Genomic DNA, 20106 nt, shown 5'->3' with positions numbered 1-20106 from the left:
GGAAAAGGGTAGTACATGCAGACTCTATAGCACTGCTAAATAGCCTGCAACGGTTCCAAGCCCCAGGATACATCTTAGCGGAGCTGACAGATGCAGTACTGGAAGAATGGACTAAAACGGCACGCCTAACGGTTCTCCTGCATTGTTTGGATCAAATTGAATAAGACATTCCCGACCCAGAACGACGTACATGGATACAAAAATGGATTGAGGCTCTCAGACTACAACATCAAACAAACCCAGATAACACAAACTTATACCCCAACGAGCTGTGGACACCACTGAAGAAAAACCATTTTGAAGGGATGGAGTTGTTGAAACTCTGTAGGGCAAATAAAAAAGAAAAGCTGGTGAAGATGGTTCTAACGGCTCAAGTCTACTACGGAGAACTCATGATTGTGGCGGGACAGCAGTGGCAAGAGCCGTCCTCGATTTTGGAGTACGTGGAAATATTATTGGAAGCAATGGGGAGCTCACCGGAGCTCGAAGCAGCTCTTGAACAGAAAGAGACAACAGGGTACTGGTGAAACCATACTTAGCCAAGTCACGTCGAGGGCTAAGAAAGGAGGGAGCAGAAACGAATTTGAATGACGGACAATAAATCAAAGTTTAGAGAATTTCCGAGAGGAGACTACTACTCGGACCTTCACAACATAGCAGCATTATTTGAAGATACAAGAATCCGTGAGCAGATAAACATCGATAGACGCCAAGCAAAATTTACAATAGCAACACAGAATTTAAGAGGATTCGCGAAAACATCCAGACGAAGGTGGTTAAATGGATGGAGGAGAAGACGAGGAAACCCAATACCGGATATGATATTGGTTCAAGAAACTAACCTTCACACCACCGAAGAAAAAGAGGAAATTAGAAAGCAGTGGAAACGGGCATGGTAAGTGGAGAAAACGAAAAACCCGCTGAGTCACTGGCAACTATCACAAACTCCATTTAGTGGGATGGGGATATTGGTATCACCAACAATCAGTGATAGAGTGAAACCATGGAACCAAGCGTCATGGACAGAAAGGATCATGGCAGTTGAAATGGACGAATGGTTGATAATCAACGTGTATTTCCCAGCCAAAAAAGAAGAGCAACCACAATTTTTCAAGGCGGTACTCCTGCTCCTTGAAGAATGCTATTGAATAATTTTGTTAGAGATGGTATCATCATTTCTGCAAAGTCCTTATAAAATTCATGGTTGAGTCCAGTCGTTCCTCTCGTTTTGTGTCGGTTGAGGTGGTCAATGGCGAGTTTCGTTTCTGTTTCCGTGATTGGGGTCATCCGATCTGCTTCTTCTGTCGGCGTTAGTCGTTGTTGTGGTGGTATGTTCATGAACTGCTCCATCATCATAAAGCTGCCTTGGTTGCTGTCTGCATGTGATTCCCCAAATATATGGCTCCACTCTGAGGCCATCCTTTCCGCAATGGGATAGTCATCGCTGTAGAAGTGGCCAGCGGAGGCTTGAATGTCCGTGATTGACTGGTCTCTTTGCCATTCGCTGTTCCTTTTGAAGAAGCGTCTCGTTTCGTCATCTCCTCCTTTTCGTCGTGCTCCAAATGAGCGTGCTGCTCCTTTTCTGGCTTGTCTGCTGTTGTCGGCTAATATTTCTCCTCTTGTCGTTCTGGGTACTCTTGTTTCCGCCTTTAATTTCTTGTAGTAATGCTCCGATGGTCTTTGGTCCGTTTTTCTGACTTGCTGAAGGAGTTGTTGGATCTCGGTTACTAAAGTGTCTCACTGTGTTATTGGTTGCTCCGATACATCAAACACCTCAAGGAGGGGCAGGAGGCCTTCTGCAACCATTGCTTTGATTCTTTGTGGTCTTCCACTCCGAATAGGGTCGTAGAATCTCCTGTTTGTCCTGTGTCTTATTGCTTTTCCTGCTGCTAATTCCAGTCGTAATTCCTGGTTATCTGATTCATGTGCTGCGTCCATGACTTTCACTGCTTGTGTGGCTTGAAATACGTCTCCTTTGACGTAAAATCGAGCCAACCTACTGGCTCCGTTCTTGCTCCACCGTGTGAAGTAGCGTAGTGCTTCAATCTTCTCATCTTCCTCTTCTAAATCATGGTGTAGCTCCACTCCGTCCGTCATATCATATATATCCATGAGGTGCTTTTAAAGATAGGCTTTCACATGCTGCTGTGCTGGGAATTTGCCTGGTGATGCGATCCCGGCTAGGCCTGAGTACACAGTTCAAATCTCCTCCCAGAATTATTGTGTCGTGTTGTGTCAACCACTGCTCCAAATATTGAGGTCAAGCAGAAACTAGGATTGACACCAGCAGGAGAATACGGTACAGTTATCAAACCACCACTTCAAGCGCAGATCTACAAGCTTTGTCAACACAAGCAAATACTCAGATGGAGCCGAAGCTTATTACTTGGTCTGCCCAAACGATGCTGGAAACCCACAAAAAAAGAGTTAGAACCATTCACGGCCCCAAAGCTAGAAGAAAAATTAAAAAGGGAGATAGATAATGTAGACAAAGCCGTAGTAAGAGCAAGAAGGGATACAGCGAGGGAGGGACACAGGCATGACACTTACAAGAGCATCCAATGGATGGGACTGGCAGATCACGTCGGTTTCAAAAGAATATGGGAAAACAGCGGACGCAGCAAACTGGGCAGCGTGGGAGAATCGAGAAGGTATAGCGTTCAAGGCCAGCCCCAGCATAGCAAAATTCCCATGGAAAGCACCTGCAGCTACGAAAGCGAGCCACCTGCAAGAAGCAATACGAAAACAGAGATCGAAGAGAATCAAGAACAACCTCAAGCATAACTTAGCAGCAATGCTGAAGACAATTCAAGGCCGCCAAAAGAGGTCAGCTTAGAAACAACACGCAATGACCCAAACTACAACTCGGATGTGGAACAATGGAATATTCTCAGATTACCAAAATCGGACCATATACCGACTGGCAATTGGAGCACCTAACCTGTTTCACGAGGGATGGCCTAGCAATCGCCAATGCCCGGAGCCACAATGCATGGAGCAACAAGAAACAGCGAAACACATCATCTGGGAATGTGAGAGGGCTCAGCTAGCGTGGAAATCGTGGATGGAAAGTTGGTTAGCGAAGACAACAACACCGGACGAACGAACAGCACTAATACCACAGGTAGCTGCTCGACAAGCGCCAGCCATTACAGCGCAGTTTCTCACGAAAGCACAATGATGTATTACAGTGCGTAGTACAAACCATGAAGCAGCAATGAAGACACTATGGAGGATTTGGACCACGGTAACACCCACGATTTTATGGAGACTTCGGAATAAGTACATCTTCGAAACTTTACACACCACGTCCAGTGAAGTAGTACAGATAGTCCGGACAGCAGGAACCTTCCAAGTGAAAGCAGTAGTGAGTGCATGGACATCACAAAAAAAAACAAGAGTGGCTGGCTACTGTTTGGAAATCTGTCAAGCAATGATGAGCTAGACATGGGAGACAGAAAACCAGACAATCATCGCAGTATGGCAATTACAGTACCACACGATGAAAACCAAAGCGTCAAGTGGATGGCTGTTGTTTAAACTGGAGAATGAACAGGAATGGCAGCTGCAGGCAGCAGGCAGCATAGCCTTTCCAGTGCAAATACCACCAGCAGAACACAACGACAGGATAATCCAAACAGGAAGCAAAATCATCAAGAACCAGGAATCAACGACGCAGGTATTACTCCAAATTGAAGCAATAAGCACAACACGAACACGAACCAGCCAACAGAAAACAGTTCTGAAGCGAGATACTTCAGACAAGCCACAATACAGCTTTTTCGCAGTACAGACGATAAAACCAACAAGGAAATCGCTCGCAGTTGCAAAATTCCTTGCACAGAGACAAGAAACCAAGAAGTACAACAAACCAGCAGACATCAACTTGGAAAGGTGGTCAGACTTCCTGGATAGAGTGGCAGTCCGGCAGCGAGCGACTACTGCAGAACAGATCAGAAAGACAATCACATTGATTGATCGTCCCAAAACATATCAGGCTTCTATAGGAAAAAAAACGATTAGCAAAATAGAAGGCCAACTTACCACCAAAATACTGAGTTAGCGCTTGTAGCAGAAGGTGGAGATAAACACTATATGATACCTGGTACATGCTGCGATTCTTGTTCTTGGGCTTGCGCATTGCTAATCGTGTGGGTGGCGCGCTCAACTGTAAATAAAAAGGACGGCACGGCTATTGGCGCGCGCGTCCTGTGATAAAACCTCATAAGGTTTTCTTATCAACTAATGATTCGAGCAAATAATGTTGTCTCAATCTGGCCGTATTTTACGGTATGATCTGCCTTTGAGTCACTCCGCAGGAGGCAGCCTCATACAAGAGAGACGTGGCGTTGGTCAGATGCAGACTAACAGAAAGATGTTGAAGTAGGATGAGTGGATGGCTGCGTGGCAGCAGCCAGCCCTAAATAAGTAGGGACTCAGTTCCGGAATGACAACAGACTACAGCTCTGTCTACTGCTAGTGCTGGATCGTAACAATATCGAATGCCACTTTCATGAATGATTTCCCAGACGACGCTCTACATGTAATTGGTTGCTTAAACAAGAGAAAATGCGAAGCCGATGAGATTGCAAAATGCTTATTTACAAAAGGGGGCAAAAATTCCGGCCAATATATTATCAGACCGTGGAAAAAAAAACACTGTACATACCGTTTTTTTAAGCTTGACGAAACTGTAAATGTCGAGGAAGGGGAAATGTCAAAGCGATGACAGACAAGAAACTCTACTCAGAATGGAGCAGAGGGTTTCTACCTGATAAAAAGGCTATCTTTGGATAATGAATTGACTTGGAGCCAAAGCAACTGTGAGTTTTGAGAACCGTAACAATCTGTGCTATTTCAAGTTGCTAGTCGGGTCAGCAGAAACGCCAACTAATAAGCCACTTTATTATCCATTTCATGGCGCTCAATGATCACCACACAGCCCCATCGCCCCCGGAGCGAATCTTATCGCTACTGGGTCTCGAAAAATCGTCGATAGCAGATGAGCTTCGCCTCATGGTAAGCAGTCGCTTCCGACATCCCCAGCAAGCGCAGCTAGCAGACACCCTGAGCGCCATGCAACCCACTCCTGCTCTTTCCAACGTGGCTTCGTGGTTCTCGCACCAATTCGACCCCACCGACGACGTGGAATACTATCTACAAGATCTTACTCGCATGCATCACTATATAGCAGCACACGATCGTCAGCGCCCCCTACGTAGCAGACATCTCGACAGTTCTGAATCTGCTGCTGACGGTGCAGTGATAAGACAGCTCCTACCTACACTTCTACGCCTCGTTCGCAGACAGCAGAGACCGCCATCTCCTCACGAAAATCTACCAGACTCTTGGGCTATCAAGAGCCATCACGTACTGCGTCGTGGCCAAGACGTTGCCCTTCAAAGTCCAGAAAGAATTATTAGATCTCTTCGCTGACGACCTACCGGAACTTCGTGAGTGGATCAGCTGGCTAGACGAACTAGAGCACGCAGCAGTCAAAGTCGAAGGTGATATGGCATGCGGACCAGGCTATGAGAGCGCCGTAAACTTTGTGAGTAGGGCGATCAAAGAGCACTGCATGCTCACGTGGCTTGGACTACTACGACCACTGGACTCTATGAAGAGACTTTATCTTATCGACGCTATCCACAGACTACTCGCAGCTTCAAATATCAGCGGCTTTCTACCCACCACAACGAGTACACTGAAGAAACTGGGTCGATTCTACGAAACCACCGGCATCACGGCAGCCAAACTACTGGATCTGGACGTCGCCGTGCGTTGTGAGCTCTCCTTGCTCCTCGAAGAGTTCCCGACCATCATCCTCATCACTCTGTTCACTAAATTCAACAATGAGAAGATGATTCACTTGGTAGTCAAACGTGGTCTGCCCTACTTCCCGAAAAACGACTTGTTAAAGATGCTGGACGCTCTCGCTCCCGCCGAGATTAACGCCATCGAAGTGTTTGTGACAACTTTGTTCGCTTTTGGCCGGAAGAAAGTTGATTTTCTACTTTCTGACTTTTTCTCCTCCAAGCCAACTCCGATTTCTCGAACTCATGATTACAGCGTCGAGCTCTCCTTTAAACGCAGATACGTCGAGCTACGAAGAAGATCCCGAGGACGCATTCGCGATTCCAGCTCTTACGACAGGAAACAATTTTCTGATGAAATTCTTCTTTTACGCTGGTCTGAAATTTCCAGATCTAGTGATCCAAAAACTGTCGTCTTTGCCTACTGAAATGATTCATCAAATACTGTACACTATCGTCGTTCACTCAGCAGAAGACTTGGCGGTACTGGGTCGGGGTCTAGAGACTGTAGAGCTGCCGTGTCTGCAGCCTTTTCTACGTTTACTCCTCGCTATCCTACTCGATTGGCGAAAAGTGTTAGTCCCGCTAGTCGAAGAGATGCCTGGAGAGGAGGCACAGCCACTTTACGACACGCTACTTCACCTGCAAGCCACGTGTAAAGACAAAGTCACGACGGTTCTTCAAATGCTCGGAGCTCTCCATAAGAAAGACAAGACGATACTTTGTCGAGATATCCTTAGCCATCACGAAGCTCAGCTCGAAGGGCACTCTTCGTCCATCGGAATCCACGCCAAAGTTCTGCTGAATCGCTGCGAATGCGACCTCGCTCGTCATAAAGTTCTTCGCCTGCTACGCACGATCCCATTCGACAAATACGATAGTCTACTTTACTTCCTGCGTACCCAACGGATGCCTGAGCAAGTCGCGTTAACGCGTCTTATGCTCAGTATGCCGAGTGGTGCGAACTGTCGATTATTAGCCAAAATGTCTGCGTGGCCATTAGAAGCACTCGATGCCTTCTTCCAGCTGTTGTTGATACTCGCCAAAGTCGAGTACAAAATGTTCGCCAAGTTGATGGGGTCCCAGTACGTTAGTGCAGAGCAGCTACAGGTTTTCATCACTGTGGCCGTGGACATGATGAACCAGGCTTTTTGTCGAGAACTCGTCATCTTCGCTGCTGATCTGCCAGTTCATATTCGAGATCTCTTCTTTGAGATGCTTACGGATCGTCCGGAGAAGGGGGTTCTGCTCCGTATCATCGGCTATTCCACGCGAGTGTTACCGGAACTTATGCACCTCTTGGTTGCGATATTCCATCGAATGTCGTGGGAGATTCGCTCGGCTTTCATCGAGCAGCTTCGAGCATTGGAAGGCGTTACCAACGTTGAAAACCTGGCTGAAGTAGCGTCCAATCTCCAAGACAACGAGGCTTTACGGCTGCTGATTCTGCTGCTAAGCCCGCTTCAAATCCACATTCGAGTAAGTCTTGTAGCGCTCTTCCTGCAGCTTAATGTCCAGGCACGCACGCTGCTTCTCGCTAGGCTTGTGAAGATGCCAAAGAACTCTGTGGGGGCTTTCTGTACGGCGGTTTGTAGCTCGTCCTGTGAGCCCGTGAGCGCTTCCTTCTGTCGCGTGATTGGCCTGGTGGATGCCAAGTATCACACGTCTCTCCTCCGCTTACTAGCAAGCGAACCGCTGTGGTTCTTTCTGCGTCTAATGGCTGAGCATTGCGACGTAGAACAGCGTCTGGAACAGTCCACGGAGTTGCTGAACCAAGTGGCGAAGACTGTGTGTTTGTTCTCTCTCGACGACAACTTATTGCTCTTAAAAGATGTGATCCGAGCAGCACTGGGCGACGCTATGCCCCTGAGTGATACAGTCGCCGTACTTGCGTTATTCCCTGAAGTATCGAAGCTTCTTGACTTCCTCCGATACGTCATGGGGTTCGCAAAATGCGCGCGTACCAGCTTAATTTTCCGCGTTCTTGCAAAGTATCAACAGCCAGAATTTATCTTCGAAATGTGCCGAATTCTCGACTTGGACGACGCCATATTCGCCTTGAAGCGACTGGATCGAACGTGGCAACGGCGACATGAAGAGCTAGACAGAGCGATGGAGTCTCTATGTCGACTGTAAGTCCTCGGCTGTATCCCTCTGTTAACAAATCTAACAGCATATTGTCGTGGATAGCTGTGCTCGAGGAAGTGTTCAAGTGAAAGACGACTTCTGTGACCTCATCGTGGGGTTTAAAAGTCTATCGGCGCTTGACGTTGGGGAATCCAACGAATCTACCGATCGTGTAGTTACACCACGCGTTGTGGAGAGGTCTCCACATGAAGTCACAAGTGACGAGGACGAAGACGAGGTCGATCGTCCCCTTCGATTGCCCAGTACGACGCCTCCATCGCACCAACCGGTCGCTCTTAATCGTCATCTACAGCGAACGAGACCAGGTCAAGCGTTCCCTCGAAAGCGAACCGAGAGAAAGGCATGGTGGCAAGATCTGGACGACGTGTCCTGCCTGTTTCTTCCGAGTGATCGACAGAGCGAAGCTTCACCTGAACGTCGGGAACAGCAGGAATCCTCGCCGAATACACTTCCTTCCGTCTTCGCTCTAACCGAACAACCTCTCTCCGTTCATCTAAGCGAGGACACTAAAGCACTCGATCCAGAAGACACAACCATGTCACTGGAAACACTCCCACACATCGACCAAGCTCCGGTAATTAGCAGTGCTACCTCACATCCCCACGCTAATCGACACAGTGATACTTGCCTCAATCGATCCGAATCCGCACCAACTACGCTGTCGTACGAGAATGATTCGCAATGGAGCAAGCAGAAGCGATCACGCGGCGTCGCTGCAGCTCTCCACCGCCCTCTGGACTTCCACGTTGGTCGAGACAAAGGCGCCGATTTCCTACAAAGGCAACGCGAACGTGTATATCACGAGAAAGGGGCATCAAGCATCCGACACGCCAGGACATCGGCTGCTCAAGAGCACGTTATGGAGGCTCGAGTGTGTCGAGCTTTGGGCAAGCGAGTACCGACTTCGCAGACGATCTTGTCGCCTCTTTCTCGACCAGATTCCCAGACGGTAGAAAACGCCGTTAGCATGCTAGCAAAGGCTGCTCAGCTTCGCGATTCCAGTCCACAAGGATTCGTCTCGGAAGCCCCAAAACGCAACCAGACACCGGCAAAGCATCACATGCGTATGCTCCCAAGCAACCCAAAAAATCCAAGCATCAAACCGGAGACGGAACTAAACTGCGAGCCTGTTGCTCCATGGTAGTCACTGACAAGATTGATGGAAAGGGGGGGGGGGTCGAAAGCCCATTTTTCAACATTGCAATGCAGGTACGCCTTGATTTAGCGCTTTAGAATATATGTTCCTTAATGACTGACGCGTAAAGCAGAGCGGGTCAAGCCTGTTGAGCCTCACGGAGTTGGCTGCATTCGCCAACGACCACATTTTCACTCTCTTGAAGCAGAACGAGGAGTTTCTCGCAATAATGAACGCAACCGGCGAAGAACTGACCAAGAAAGATGTCATGCACACAAGAGATTTTCAGCAATTTAACGACCCACGCAAGCTCCACGAGGTCAGCCCCCGACTTCAAGTAATTATATCAATAGCGACTCGGTTAGGATGCAACGCGCCCTGCGGAGTCGTGGCCACTGTTGCTGCAACGACAGCGAAGGCGTTTGTAGAACGCTTTGGGTCAAAAGACAAAACTCAACCTTTTACCCGGACAGAAGATCAAATAAGGCTTCAGGTCGCGTTCACAGAAAGTCCGTACATTGGTGATGCCAGCACAGAGTTTAACGAGTACGTGTGGACGTGCTGGAAAATGTACTGTGAGCTACCGAACACGTTCGTTGCGCCGTCTGTGGCGGTAGTTCAGAGCTCCGGCTTCGGTAAGAGCCGAATGTTGTTTGAACTCGCTCGAAAGGCGAGCGGGGACGATGCCAAGATGAAAGTAATTTACACGTGCGCCCGCCCGCCCAAGTCGACGGGGTATCCGAAGGCGACGACGGAGCTTCGAGAGTGGATGTTCAATGATAAGTCAACTCCGGCGAGTATCGCGGATCAATTGAAGGTAATATATCGCTACGCCATAAAGTACTGGAATACGGTTCAGACCGAGTGGATCAAATTGTTTACCGACCCCGCAGCTGATGAGTCGGTGCTGACAAAACTGCAAGATATGCCCGAAGATAAAATAAAATTAAAGAATTCGAGTGGAAAGATAGTGGTCTTGGTGATTGACGAAGCGAGGAGTCTGCTTAGTGAGGATGAAGTGAGTCATTTCCGAATGTTGCTACGGGCTCTCGCCAAAGCAAACATGTGTATGCCCGAAAATGGTGGCGTTGTCGCGGTGCTGGTAGATACAAGCCCAACGATCTTGGACGTCTCTCCACCGGTATCGTTATCTCAATACTCGACAGGCCAGGGGTTGATTTCGTTTCCGCCTTTTGTTCTCACTCACACGATGGATGCACTTTGGCAAAAAGATTGCGAAGACAAAAATGAAATGTATCAAGCTGATGTGATTTCTGATAAAAGCATGAGATCCGATATCGTCCAATACAAGAAAAATGTGACGGGAAAAGAAGACGCTGCTTGGGAATCGCTATTGAAAATGGGTCGTCCATTGTGGCAGAGCACCGCTACGGAGCTAGTCGAGAGGTATGGAATCATTCCGTGCACGCGGGACGAAGCAGTCGGACTGGCAGCGAATAAACTGTTGCTGGGACTCCCCCCCCGCGGCCTCGGAACTACCGGAAAGATACCATGTTTGGTGTCGCGTCCATGCTTTGTAGACTAGGTGTGCGTCCGCGTTCGACGTCGCCGTTGGCATCTCAAGCCGTCGGTAATTATATGGCAGTTCTGGCGTATGTAAGCTACGAGACAGAAGGCTTGGTATGCAGCTACGCGTCGGACCCGATACTAACTCTAGGCGCAATGAAGGTGTGGTATGGACTCCGAAACGCTCTAGAGGAGTTCATTTTGCCTCAATTCGAGACGTTAGTGCTTAACGAATCCCTTGATATCGGTGGTGTTGAGGAGGTAGTCGCTCGTATCGTGCTGCTCCTCGCGATGGACAAGTGTGTGCTGGGTACCACTTCCTGGAAATTCAGGGGCCAGTTTCTTCCTGTTTCCTCTTTCTTGGAGATGCTAGGAGCGACACAGATGGGAGTGCGGATTCCGGGAATGCTACCTGCAAACGCGGATGTGGTGGACTCATTTCACAGCTGGCTGACAGGTTGGGATGGCTGGCAAATGGGATTCACTCATTTCGTACAGCTCCGAGTGGAGCCAGACGAAAACACGTTATGGTTTCTACTGGGCCGTCGGGCCGCGGGGATTTTCCCACGCAACAAGAGATCTGGAGCTGATCTTCTCATTCCGATCTTTCGTAAAGTATCAAACGATGGAGTTGGGACGGATCCGGAAAAAATATCGTTCATGTTGGTGAAAGTGAAACCCGATTGTGATTTATCAAAGTTTGGATTGGAAAGACTGTTGCCTTCGTTTGTATTTGGAAGCGGTGAGAGCTCTGAAAAGAGCCAAACAGAGCAGGGTCGTGGGAACTCTTTGAGTGAGAAGCCTATCAGGGACGTAATCCGACTCTCCATGAACATGCAAGATCGTAACCAGAACCAGCGCTTCGTTTACGCAGCTGGGGATGGCGATTGCACGGGATCAGACACGAAAGAGGCTGCTGCTGCATCGTCGGACTTTGGCTTCACGCTATGTTTCCAATCAGTGAGCAAGAAGACATTTACATTCTTGACTGAGGGCGTGGCTTGTAGATTAAGAAGCCTGCTGAAACCTGCTTGGGATCCCATGGTGGCTGTCATTGGCGACTTGGAACATCGTAGGGACGAGGAGAAAAGGAAAGCCGGTGATCTCTTCACACCAAAATTGTCACAAGCGATGATAGACAAGAAACTCATGATGATTGCAAGTCGGGGGCTTTTGGATCCACCTGGATTAAAACCCAACACTGCGAAACCAGCTCGTGAGTTTCCAAGAGATGCCTAAGCATTCACTTTTGCTGGAAACGATGCTGTGCACGTGGTTCTTACAAGTACCAACGAGGAGTCTTTTTTACAAGAGGATGAGTTGATGCCAACTCGAAAGACGATGCAAGGGTAGGTAGGCTGTCAGTGCACCCACGTGATTCACTCTATTTATCTGGTATTAAAATGATACTATTTCCGTGCATCCCAGTATTCAACTCTTCACTCAATTTTATTTGCAAGAGTAGTCTCCCCTTAGTCTGCGACGGTACTAATGCTACCAATATCACGTCCCGCTGGAGCCTGAGCGTCTTGGGTCTTCAAGCTTTGAAGTTCAGATTGTCCTTCGCCTTCAGTTTAGCAGGACTTGACGTCCTTCGTGTTTCTTCCAAGTGGTCGACGGATCAAAATTTCACAAGAACGTCCATCAAGCAACTCTCCTTTTTGTGTTTGTTCTACCGCTCACTACGTTCGACAAAAAACCAACGACACTAAAGCACTTCCACGTTGGTCGAGACCAAGCCATTGAATCTCTCCAAAAGTCACGCGAGAAAGGGGTCTCAGGACGCCAGGACACCAAGATCATGGAGGCCAGACGACCTTATCACCTCTTTCTCGGCCTGCTTCACACTCGGTAGAAAACACCGTTTGCATGCTAGCGACGGCTGCTTAACGCCGCGGATTAAGTCCACAAGGTGATCCCAGTAGCTCCAGCGAATCCAAGCACCCAGCCGGAGACGCAACTTAACTGCGAGCCTGTTGCTCCGTCGTGATGCGTGTGTCAATGTTCGACCACGTGTAATGAAGCGGCAAGCGAAGCTGCGTGATCCGCGTTCCATCCCTCGCGTTCCTACTGGTCGAAATGACGGCGTGGAACTGGCAAACATCATGCAGTAGCATCCGGAAGAAGCTGTCACGCATCGCCAGTGTAAGTGTACTCGTCGAGACCTCCCACTTCCGGAAGTGAGGCAGCTCGGCACATGGCTCAACATCGTGTTCGAACACGGCGATCTGAGCTCGACAAGCCTCCGTTTTACGCTGAGCAAAGAGCACCACAATCTCTTCGAGGCAGAAGAGGAACCGGCGATGGAGGAAGCGCTCTAGATTGCGAGTGACACAGCCAGCGGTTGCAGCAAACCCATCAACGGTTTTCTTCTTCTTGGGTCTCCTCTTTCGAAGTGAAGGAGCAGCTTCGCTTCGCTGTCGTTGCGCTTCTTGCTCCTTGTTGAGCGTCTCAAAGAGGGTTTCAAGTCGAGTCGAGTCGATGCATTGGCGCAGTAGCAGAGACGGTTGACGCCTTCGCTCTAGAGCTGCGTCGGAAGCTGGTCTCTCTCCTGGTGCGTGGAGTTCGTCACACGCCTTGCTGTTTATAAACACACGGGCTTCTCCCACTGACTGCATCATCGCCACTAGCGGCTCTCTCTCGGGGATTTTACAGGGTTTAATCGAAGCGTTGAAGTCATTGATGCAACGTCGTAAAGCATTGTGCAGATGACGTTAACCAGCACATTACTGGGGCGATTTGAGGGCGTCGAAGTGGTCGCGACGGCACTGTAGAAGCCCACGAAGGCACGAAGAGTGTTCGCTAGTCCATATTCTTCTTGCAGTCGAGCAGCTTCGTGCTCATTTCCCTGAATTAGCTCCGCGATGCCCAGAGAAACGGCACATTTCGCCAGATTCGCTACCGAAAGAACACGTTGTCTCTGTCTCGTGAGTCTCGCTGGCGTCACCATCTCCGACTGTTTGTTGAGACGTAGCGACACGTGTGGTAACGCTAGTGATAAACTTAATCTCTCGGACAGTACTGCCATTCCGTACACCTTGAAGACTTCAAAAATCTCCCTCGACGTTCGTAGAATGTGCTCTCGATCCAGCTGCTTCATAGCCACTCGTATAATATCTTCCTTAATCGTATCATTTCCTACAGCAAAATAATGATGTGGAGTAGTACTATCCTTACTCCCCACTGCTTCGTATTCATATTCATCCACTGACGACTTCTCTTCCTCATCCGCCTCGAATATGTCGACCCCTTTAGTGACGATCAGCTCCCCTGTAGTCTCGTCCAGTTGTTCCTCGGGCAAACACGCGAACGGGTTGAACGCCACACTTAGCGGTCCTTTGGCTGCCATCACCGTCTCCCCTTTCTCCTTGGCTGCTTGACTTCTCTCTGTAAGGTGTTTCTCCAAACCCAGACGTGGTTCGTGTGAAGTCACGTGGCTGTGAGCGTATCTATCTTCCAGAACTCGGACGCACTCGCGAGGTAGCCCCGGTGTCGGCCCAGATGGGAGTGAATTACGCGCGAATGGAGGCATTTGGACAGCCTGAGGGAGGCTGGCATGTGAATTTGAGTACGAATTCGTGCGGATGCAAGTACTACTTCAAGTTTGCTATCTGCATTCACGTGCTTTTTGCTCTGCAAATTAAGAGCTACACTGGACTGGATGGTAAAAGGACTCTTGTTAATCGCTCTGTGTCTAAGAAACGTCGCCGATCGGATACGCCAGGTACCCGAGTTCCTGCCGGTCGCCCACTAGCAAACCGACATGCGTTGAATACGGAGTAAGATCCGTTAGCCGTAAGTACAGTCGCAGCTCGCTAAACAAAGAAACTCTAGCTTCGTGTCTATTTTTTATATTAATAATAGCATCACGCTCACCTTCAGTTTTATCTTCACTTCAAACTAATCTTGGTTTAGTCTCATTCTCCAAGTCACCTCGACGATGGCAAGCCAACAGGACGGGACCCCAACGGACCCATCCCCACCAACACCCTCTCCGGCCTTCTTCAGGTGGTGTCAAGCGCACCTTCGAGCCCGTGGGTGGGGGCGCCTCGATGAGGCTGCGGCCCGTTACTTGAGGAATGGGCACATGTTCAGCGAGGTGAAACCTCAAATACAGCAGACGCAATCAAGCGGCTGCTCGATGCTGTGCCACAAGCACGTATCAACAAGGCCCGCCTCATTGAGGCAGCTGCTTTAGGTGACGACGCTGGTGAAGCGGAATGGGTCCTACCGACTGGAACCGACTTACGCGGCCTACCAACCTACCAGATGCGGACCATCCTTGCTGATCGACGAACTAACGGTCGTGTTCAATTCCTTACCTCTTGGGAGCCGACATGGGAGCCGGCAGCTAATCTACCTTCAAACGAAATACGTACATACCGTGGGCGCCAGCGGCGCCGAGTAGAGAGAGCCTACGTTGAAGTGGAAGCGAAAGAAAATTAAACAAGTATCAGCAGGCTCATGATACATATGTTTCTTATATAATAAATACCTATGTCTTCACCACATCTAGAACTATTCGTATAATCAAAACTAGCAACGGACTAGGCTATCCGCAAGAGCAGTACAGGGTTTTCACCCTTCAACATGCTCCGCACAAGCCAGCTCGCCGCTACCTAGCCATATAACAGATCTGCATGTGTTGGTAGATCGTAGGGGTAGTCTGCATGCCGACATAGAGCGTAGAAGTAGTCGAAAGGTGGGTTGCCAGTGTACACGGGCGCCGCCGTGCCGGGAATCACGGCCGAGGCACGTCGCGCCCGCGTACGTGAGCTTCGAATGTATTGATAGATCGTAGGGGTAGTCTGCATGCCGACCTAGAGCGTAGAAGTAGTCGAAAGGTGGGTTGCCAGTGTACACGGGCGCCGCCGTGCCGGGAATCACGGCCGAGGCACGTCGCGCCCGCGTACGTGAGCTTCGAATGTATTGGTAGATCGTAGGGGTAGTCTGCATGCCGACCTAGAGCGTAGAAGTAGTCGAAAGGTGGGTTGCCAGTGTACACGGGCGCCGCCGTGCCGGGAATCACGGCCGAGGCACGTCGCGCCCGCGTCCTTGGCCTTGCTGTCTGAAGAGAAAATTGCCGAATGAGCTGACCGCTCTTTTGCTACAAGAGGCAGCCAGCTCATTGGCTAAGCGACGGAGACGTATGGATCATCCATTGGATGGTTCACGTCTCACTAAGCCTCTGCCGCAGATCCTCTGGCGCAGTGCCAGAGAGCAGCCAGCACACGCACGATCTGTGTGGCACGCAGACAGTGCGTGTGCTGGCTGCTTTCCGCATTGTACAGTCGTGCACCTCCAATTCGACACCGGTATCAGTCGATACCCTGCCAGGTTTTATGATTACGCGAATCGGATGCGCAATTACCTTTGCCCATCACCACCCTAGCAATTAACCTCAACGGTTTTCCCCTCCTCGCCGAGGGATGACACGCCGCATCTATCTAATTTTAAATTTTGGATCGGACGTCTTCTTACAAACACACACTTTGATTTTTACCGCCAAAGACAATGGGACATCGCCCTTCCTCCTACATGTCCCACAAAAGCAGTCTTTGTGCGAGAAGCACAAGTCAGATCCTGCATGCTCTCACTCCGAACTTGCTCGTTGGGCAACGGAGCGCCTTCAAGACCCCCCAAGCAGTAAAGCGCACTGCCGTCCAGAGTATTCTTAAGCGGTCCGCGGAAGTTGCCGTCTTGAAGGACGCCAAGATTATGCAGAAGATTAGAGTAAATTTGGTACTGAATTAACAAATATAATATCAGTGCACTGGATTTGCGCTTGTTTTTTGCTTTACGCTGTGCACTTATGCCCTGGCACTGTTGATATGGTCCGCCTTGTCGAATTGGAGGTGCACGACTGTATTTGTACTATTTTGTCACGTCTACCGCGATGCAGTGACATGGGTGCTAAAAGTTGAACTTGTCGTCATGTAGTGATAGAATCACTGATACAACACGCAAGTGAACCCAGCAGTTCAAACACCTTCGCACGACATTACGTTTGATGTTGTCCACACATCAAGTTGAAGTGAGAGCAGATCGAGGAAAGTCCCCGCACATTGGAGCACTTCAATCAAGTCAAGCGAAGAAGACTTCTGTCGCTCTGATGGAGAAATTACACCGCGATATCGGAGCTATGGACCTGAGCTCGATGAAGCAAACTCCGCCACTGTGAAATTTTCATCGTGGTCGCAACATCGCCATCGTATTAGCTCGGAGGAATTCGTGAGAGATGTCGAGCTGCTCACGACTGCTGCTTTTTGCCGCGTTATTCTTTACTGAAGCTGCCAGTCAATTTGTCGGTGGGCCAGCGTTCTTTCAGAATCCTCAAGTAATGCCTCTGGCTGCAACGCAGTCTCCGCTGCTGTCGTCGAACTCGAACTCGAACTCAACATCAACGTCTACGTCAACTTCCTCTCTGTCCGGATCGCAGCAACGTTCTTCCAGCGACGATTCCAGCGGCGTTAGTAGTGGCAGTAAGGATTCCAGTGCCGATAGGAGTTCGGAGAGCTCTGCGAGCGAGGGAAGTGGAGACGAAAGTGGCAGCTGGAGCTGGAGTATGGACTCAGGATCGGGCAGTTCGAGCTTGGAGTACGGATGTGACTGTCGCTCCGTTCGTCGAGTCTCGCTCATGGGAGCGTCGGACTACTGTCTCGACCCTAACGCCCCGCTCAGTAGTAAGTGTGGCAACGTTGAATTGGGAGAAAGTGGAGCGTGCCCCATTGTTGGAGCGCAGCCGTGTTCTCCCAAGGGCCACGTCCTAACGAATGACTCGCTGTGTGCACTGGACGACAAGGACGAGACGTACAAGTGCGTGGCAAGCAAAAACGACCTGGACATCCAGAAACACGGCAAGAAGAAGAAAAAGAAATCCAACCGCCGTCACGGATCCGATTCGTCGACAAGCACAGCTCCGTCGCCTTTGTTTCAGTCGGCACGTCAAGCTCTAGCAATTGTGATCTGTGTGGCTGCTGGGGTTATGGCGATAGTGTAGTGACAACACATGTGTCATGACTACGGGGCATTAGTGTATCAACAGTATGTTCGTTGAATACAGGAGAGTCGTTAAGCTATCTACTGTAGTCCTGCATCTAGCCATACCGTAGCCTTCTACCCATCAGTTGTCCCTCTTATGGTCTTCTGGTGGAAAGACAAAGTTACTGAGACGCAGCCACTTATAAGAGGAAAAGTAGTCCTGAGTCAGCAGCATCAACGGTGCCATCACACATCCCTGAGCGATAATCAGGCCGACCAGGTTCTCCGCTGCCGTGTGGAAGTACGACGCCGTGAAGAAGAGCAGATACGTCGCCAATGCACCGACACAGATCAGCCACGCGCGCAACAACGTCCGCTTCAGACTTGGTCCTGCGCTCTCGACGCTAACTGCGAACCATTCGAACAATGATATTGCTAAGTAGTGGCCCACTAGCAGTACGATGTGGTCCGAGTGGTCAAAGTCAGCGGGACAGCGCTTGCCACGACGTAGGTCAGCGTACCAGCAGGAATGGTCCGAGTGGCCCATAAAGAGGTGGATCAACCGCTTCTCTATCAGGCCTAGTCCCATGTACAGAGCCACCGTGCGGAAAGCCATTACCGCGACATACAACAGGCCACGACGCACGTAAACGCGGACGCGAGGCATCGTCACGTTCGGACCAAGCATCATGGAGCCGTAATTGAAGACCAGTGCGGACAATGGGATGGCCCACGCTCCCTGTAACACATAACAGTTAGCTATTATGCCACCTATTAAACTCACTCGAAGAACGTACTTTAAGAGAGGCCATCACGGGCATGAGGTCCATGCCAGTGTAACACGGAGCGTCTTCGTAGCCTCCTGCCTCGTTATTGCAGCAGATGGTCTCGGAGCCCTCGGGAGAATGTACATGCAGCCAATTCGAGTCGCAACTGTGGCAAAAGTATCCATAACACCAACATAAGGTTAATTTCAACCCCAGTACTCTTAGCGTAAATTAACTTTAACTTACTCTCCCACAACACGCACAAACTTGTGCGGGAAGCGGTGTGACGTGTAGAACACCAGAAGCAGCAGCAAAGCATTCACCACATAGAAGGATCCTCGCGCTTGGATCTTGTGCAGCGTCAGCAGCGCTTGCTGCGTCGCTGAGAGCTTCTTAGGCGCCTTTGGTTTACCCCCCAACATGATGATTCTCAAGTCCGCTAGTGTGGCGCACATAAAGGCAACAAGTTGAAGAGGACCAATAGGCGATCCGACAGTTAGTTGAAGTATGTTGGTGTGTCAAAGTTCTCATTCTGCATTTTGTCTCGAAGGGCACAAGTTGCTAAGATTACAGTCATGGACGACGATATTCAAGCCGTAGTAATTGACAATGGATCGGGAATGTGCAAGGCGGGGTTCGCTGGCGATGACGCCCCACGTGCCGTGTTCCCGTCCATTGTGGGCATGCCCAAACACCTAGGTATCATGGTGGGAATGAACCAGAAAGACGCTTACATTGGGGATGAAGCGCAAGCGAAACGTGGCGTCTTGACGTTGAGATACCCAATTGAGCACGGGATCGTGACGAACTGGGATGACATGGAGAAGATCTGGAGTCACACGTTCTACAACGAGCTGCGTGTAGCTCCAGAAGAGCATCCAGTGCTCTTAACGGAGGCTCCACTCAACCCTAAAGCGAACCGCGAACGCATGACTCAGATCATGTTCGAGACCTTCAATGTGCCAGCGATGTACGTAAACATCCAGGCGGTGCTGTCGTTGTATGCCTCTGGTCGTACTACAGGCTGCGTACTCGACTCGGGTGATGGAGTCTCGCACACTGTACCTATTTACGAAGGTTATGCACTCCCCCACGCTATTGTGCGTCTAGATCTGGCTGGGCGAGACTTGACGGACTACATGATGAAGATTTTAACTGAGCGTGGGTACTCATTCACCACTACAGCCGAGCGAGAAATCGTGCGGGATATCAAGGAGAAGTTGACGTATGTAGCAATGGACTTTGACGAGGAGATGGAGAAATCTACTCGATCTTCAGCATTAGACAAGACGTACGAACTGCCTGATGGGAACGTCATTGTGATCGGGAACGAGCGCTTCCGTACCCCTGAGGTGCTATTTAATCCGTCCATGATTGGTCGCGAATGCTCTGGAGTTCACGAGTGCGCTTTCCAGACGGTCATGAAGTGTGACGTCGATATTCGCCGGGACTTGTACAGCAACGTGGTGCTGTCCGGTGGCTCGACAATGTTCCCTGGGATTGGTGAGCGCATGACCAAGGAGGTGATTAAACTAGCTCCAACGGCGATGAAAGTCAAGATCATCACGCCACCTGAACGCAAGTACTCGGTCTGGATTGGAGGCTCGATTCTGGCCTCGCTGGCCACGTTCCAGCACATGTGGATCTCCAAGACCGAATACGATGAGTCGGGACCATCTATCGTCCACCGCAAGTGCTTCTAAGACTGCACGAGTAGCCATGTTCACACTTTGAG

At 49.8% G+C, this 20106-nt stretch overlaps 7 protein-coding genes across 7 annotated transcripts; 4 read left to right on the top strand and 3 right to left on the bottom strand.

The window, feature by feature from the left end:
* Nucleotides 1-1110: 1110 nt before the first annotated feature.
* On the bottom strand, nucleotides 1111-2097 carry PITG_15084 (uncharacterized protein; the record flags this gene model as incomplete). The annotated part of the gene is made up of 2 exons (XM_002898210.1): nucleotides 1111-1727; nucleotides 2001-2097. 2 exons carry the CDS (start codon nucleotides 2095-2097, stop codon nucleotides 1111-1113), a joined length of 714 nt encoding a protein of 237 aa, XP_002898256.1.
* Nucleotides 2098-5016: 2919 nt separating this feature from the next.
* On the top strand, nucleotides 5017-9105 carry PITG_15083 (uncharacterized protein; the record flags this gene model as incomplete). Its single annotated transcript, XM_002898209.1, has 5 exons — nucleotides 5017-5236; nucleotides 5307-5964; nucleotides 6038-7945; nucleotides 8004-8498; nucleotides 8544-9105. The coding sequence occupies 5 exons, from the start codon at nucleotides 5017-5019 to the stop codon at nucleotides 9103-9105; spliced, it is 3843 nt and encodes a 1280-aa protein (XP_002898255.1).
* Nucleotides 9106-9462: 357 nt separating this feature from the next.
* PITG_15082 (uncharacterized protein) lies at nucleotides 9463-12041 on the top strand (the record flags this gene model as incomplete). The annotated part of the gene is made up of 4 exons (XM_002898208.1): nucleotides 9463-9516; nucleotides 9590-9913; nucleotides 10049-10198; nucleotides 10786-12041. 4 exons carry the CDS (start codon nucleotides 9463-9465, stop codon nucleotides 11860-11862), a joined length of 1605 nt encoding a protein of 534 aa, XP_002898254.1.
* A 426-nt stretch (nucleotides 12042-12467) lies between these two features.
* Nucleotides 12468-15579, bottom strand: PITG_15081 (uncharacterized protein; the record flags this gene model as incomplete). The annotated part of the gene is made up of 6 exons (XM_002898207.1): nucleotides 12468-13249; nucleotides 13354-13761; nucleotides 13801-14174; nucleotides 14352-14373; nucleotides 15007-15038; nucleotides 15395-15579. 6 exons carry the CDS (start codon nucleotides 15577-15579, stop codon nucleotides 12585-12587), a joined length of 1686 nt encoding a protein of 561 aa, XP_002898253.1.
* A 1609-nt stretch (nucleotides 15580-17188) lies between these two features.
* PITG_15080 (uncharacterized protein) lies at nucleotides 17189-17623 on the top strand (the record flags this gene model as incomplete). Its single annotated transcript, XM_002898206.1, has 1 exon — nucleotides 17189-17623. The coding sequence occupies one exon, from the start codon at nucleotides 17189-17191 to the stop codon at nucleotides 17621-17623; it is 435 nt and encodes a 144-aa protein (XP_002898252.1).
* A 385-nt stretch (nucleotides 17624-18008) lies between these two features.
* PITG_15079 (uncharacterized protein) lies at nucleotides 18009-18826 on the bottom strand (the record flags this gene model as incomplete). Its single annotated transcript, XM_002898205.1, has 4 exons — nucleotides 18009-18054; nucleotides 18126-18343; nucleotides 18402-18537; nucleotides 18618-18826. The coding sequence occupies 4 exons, from the start codon at nucleotides 18824-18826 to the stop codon at nucleotides 18009-18011; spliced, it is 609 nt and encodes a 202-aa protein (XP_002898251.1).
* A 120-nt stretch (nucleotides 18827-18946) lies between these two features.
* PITG_15078 (actin-like protein) lies at nucleotides 18947-20074 on the top strand (the record flags this gene model as incomplete). The annotated part of the gene is made up of 1 exon (XM_002898204.1): nucleotides 18947-20074. The coding sequence occupies one exon, from the start codon at nucleotides 18947-18949 to the stop codon at nucleotides 20072-20074; it is 1128 nt and encodes a 375-aa protein (XP_002898250.1).
* Nucleotides 20075-20106: the final 32 nt, after the last annotated feature.

The sequence above is a fragment of the Phytophthora infestans genome, genomic scaffold, assembly GCF_000142945.1.
Source record: "Phytophthora infestans T30-4 supercont1.38 genomic scaffold, whole genome shotgun sequence".
NCBI classification, from domain to species: Eukaryota; Oomycota; class Peronosporomycetes; order Peronosporales; family Peronosporaceae; genus Phytophthora; species Phytophthora infestans.
Note: the sequence above shows the minus strand (reverse complement) of the source record. Positions and strands in the feature narration are given on the sequence as shown.